We start from the raw sequence: 3657 nt of genomic DNA, 5'->3' as shown, positions 1-3657 counted from the left end.
GATGCAGAGATCTCAGCAAAGGAAGTAAGATGCTCAGACAAGAGCAAGGTGGGGCAGCAGGGGGGATGTCTGCAGCCTGCAGGGAAAGAGGTGCAGGGGATGCCACAGCACAGGACAGGCTGTCCTGGAGATGATCAAGGGATGTAAAGAGGCTGAAAGCCCCAGCAGACATGAGCTCCTTCTCCCCTTGGCTATGGCTGTTGTCTGCACCTCTGATGCCTGTGAGGAGACACCTTGTCCTTCCAGCACAGGGGCCTCATGGCCTCCTTGTCCCCAGCCAGGAACCTGGGAGGTGTGGGACCATAGTCCTGCCCTTGGCCTTGCGCAACCCCACATCACACTGTCCAGGAAGGGCCCTGGGCAACGTGGGAAGGACAGGATCTGACTTCCCAGGGCTGGGGGCCCTTTGATTAATGAAACACAACCAGGTTTACTCACAATCAGAGCTACCTTTACTTTGCTTTTCCTGACCTGTCATCACTGCCTCGAGTTTTCTTCTCTAAGTGATCCTGGGCACAGTTCCTCAATATTGTCCCTCAGTGGGACCCATTAACGTTACAAGAAACTTTGGAGTTTGAATCTGACTTTGACTTCTTGAGAGGTTACACCAACTTCCTCCACGGCTTGAAGGTGCACGGACTCAGCACCAAACCCACCAGAGGGGTCATTAAAGCGCCTTGGGCTGCTCCTGTGCTGCTGAGCTGGGCTGGGCTCTTGGGACAGAGGGAGCTCCTGGCAAGCGGCAGCGCTGCAGAGAGACAGCTCTGCCCAGGAGCAGCTCCTCTGCACAGCGCAGCAGGGCTGAGGGCTCTGCCTGGGGATCTCAGGGAGACGAGCAAGGCAGAGAGAGATTAAAGGTGGTCAGGATTGGGAGGATGACTGAGAGCTCACTGGAGGAGGAACCTTTGCAGCCCTTGCCATGGTAAGTCTCTGGGTGCAGGGCAATGCAGCTGTAGCTCCTCGTGGCATCTCCTAAAACTGGCACAGGCACAGCTGGTGGGATCTGTCAGGGCAGGGATCTCTTTCAACAGCTTTGAAAATCTGAGAAGCAAGTTTTGCATCCAGGGGTGCCCAGGGCTGTCCTGCAGAGCAGGGTCCCTGCACCCCAGGGCTGTGCCAGGACAGGGACTCTGCCGCCTGCCTGGGTCAGCGCTCAGCCTGCCCGGGGAGATCCCATGGCGGCAGCTCTGTGTGTTAGGGCTGCTCAGAGCTCCAGACCATCCCCACAGACATGGCAGAGAGTCCTTCTGAACAACAACATCAAGACAGCAACAGCGGCAAGGGAAGGAGTCTGTGCTTTCAGTTTTCCACTCTTGGTTGTCTGGCTGTGCAGTGGGAGATGGGGATTTATTTCTCTCTTTGGAGAAGACACTGAGACCCCAGTTCTCGTTAGGACTTGTCTGAGCTGCTCCTGAGCCCCTGCACACACAGAGCTGCCCCTGGGCAGTACCAGGAGGTGTGAGCAGGACAGAGCTGAGCACACAGTGGGTGGGACGGGGTCTGTGACACTGACAGGGAGCAGACCCAGGGACAGAGACACAACTGCAGGCAGCACAGACATGGACAGGGAGAGGGAGATGGACCAGAAATGCTGGGGAGGCAGGATTTGGGACCCCCCTGTGCAGTGCAGAGACGTTTCCCAGTGCAACCCCTGGTCTCCTCTCGTTCCCAGCAGAGCTTCTGCCCCAAAGCCATGGGGTCCAGGTCACGAGTCTCCACCTCAGCAGCTGCACCTCCAGGTGAAGGGTTCCTGGAACATGGTACACAAAAAAGGTGCTAAAAGTACTTGCTCTACAGTGTCATTATGTGAGTGTCAGCAGCACAGTCGGGTAAGGAGGAGGTTCCACAGCATGCCCGTCTGCCTTTCTGTTATTGCTTTAATTTTCTGGAACACTTCAGTGTCCTTCCCCGTTTCTCCACCTCTCCCTGGTGCTCTTGCTGTATGGGATTGGTGTGGGAGTGTGGTTCCATTCTTGTTCTGACACCAACACTGGGGGTCTTGCCCCAGAGATGATTCATGGAAACCAGGTGCCTAAGCTGTATTTTAAGTTGTGATGAAACATGTTTTTCATTTTGCAGAAACAAAGTAAACTGACATATCCCTCTTTCAGGGAGGAGGTTTTAATGAGAAACAGCATGTTTATTTTACTCAGAGAAGTCTCCCCTAACTTGTCACTGTCTTTTCCTCCTATGGCAGGTCCCCATGTTCACAGACAGCAAATGTCCAACAGCAGCTCCATCACCCAGTTCCTCCTCCTGGCATTCACAGGCACACAGGAGCTGCAGCTCTTGCACTTCTGGCTCTTCCTGGGCATCTACCTGGCTGCCCTCCTGGGCAACGGCCTCATCATCACCACCATAGCCTGGGACCAGCACCTCCACACCTCCATGTACTTCTTCCTGCTCACCCTCGCCCTCCTTGACCTGGGCGCCATCTCCACCATTGTCCCTAAATCCATGGCGAACTCTCTGTGGGATACCAGGGCCATTTCCTATGCAGGATGTGCTACACAACTCTTTCTGTTTCTCTTTTTCATTTCAGCAGAGTATTCTCTCCTCACAGTCATGTCCTACGACCGCTACGTTGCCATCTGCAAACCCCTGCACTACGGGACCCTCCTGGGCAGCAGAGCTTGTGTCCACATGGCAGCAGCTGCCTGGGCCACTGGGTTTCTCACTGCTCTGCTGCACACGGCCAATACATTTTCACTGCCACTGTGCAAGGGCAATGCCCTGGACCAGTTCTTTTGTGAAATCACCCAGATGCTCAAGCTCTCCTGCTCAAACTCCTACCTCAAGGAAGTTGGGCTTCTTGTTTTCATTGGTTTTCTTGTTTTGGGATGTTTTATTTTCATTGTGCTGTCCTATGTGCAGATCTTCAGGGCCGTGCTGAGGATCCCCTCTGAGAAGGGACGGCACAAAGCCTTTTCCACCTGCCTCCCTCACCTGGCCGTGGTCTCCCTGTTTGTCAGCACTGCCATGTTTGCCTATCTGAAGCCCCCCTCCATCTCCTCCCCATCCCGGGACCTGGTGGTGTCTGTTCTGTACTCTTTGGTGCCTCCAGCAGTGAACCCGCTCATCTACAGCATGAGGAACCAGGAGCTCAAGGATGCCCTGAGGAAACTACTTCAATACTCACTGCTTCAGGTTTATAAGGTTTGTGTTATCTCACTAGGGCTGTAATAGAAATAGCCAGAATTAGCTTTTCCTCTTATGTGTCTGTATTTTTCCACTGTGCTTTTGCTGGGTTTTGTGTTTTGATTCATGTCTGTAATAACATATTTCATGGCCTCCTGTGAGTTTTTTCTTGAACCAAAGACCTCATGTGCATATATATATGCACTCATTTTTTTTTTATAAACTCAATAAAAAAAGCAGTAGAAAACAATTTCTCTCAGGTCCCATCTCTTCACTCCTCTGGAGCTGGGGGAGCAGCCCCAGGATGCAGGAGGGTCCAGGAGACAAATGCTGCTCCATGGAGGAGCAACCCCGGTGGCCTTGGGGCTGCCCGTGGGCCCCTCAGTCGTCGCTCCCTCTCTCCTGCTTTCAAATTACGGCTGCTGCTTCCCTGGAGCCATGGCCAAGGGCAACAGCAGGACGTGGCCATTTCAGTGCTGGTTTCTCCTCATAAAGACACCGGCTTTCTCAAACCAGCAG

The 3657-nt window shown here is 53.5% G+C and overlaps 1 protein-coding gene across 1 annotated transcript; it reads left to right on the top strand.

Annotated features, from left to right (window-relative positions):
• The first annotated feature begins 2220 nt into the window (after positions 1 to 2220).
• On the top strand, positions 2221 to 3183 carry LOC136106426 (olfactory receptor 14J1-like). Its single transcript, XM_065846761.1, has one exon. The coding sequence runs from the start codon at positions 2221 to 2223 to the stop codon at positions 3181 to 3183; it is 963 nt and encodes a 320-aa protein (XP_065702833.1).
• Positions 3184 to 3657: the final 474 nt, after the last annotated feature.

This window comes from Patagioenas fasciata, chromosome 11 (assembly GCF_037038585.1).
Source record: "Patagioenas fasciata isolate bPatFas1 chromosome 11, bPatFas1.hap1, whole genome shotgun sequence".
In the NCBI taxonomy this organism is placed as follows: Eukaryota; Metazoa; Chordata; class Aves; order Columbiformes; family Columbidae; genus Patagioenas; species Patagioenas fasciata.
Note: the sequence above shows the minus strand (reverse complement) of the source record. Positions and strands in the feature narration are given on the sequence as shown.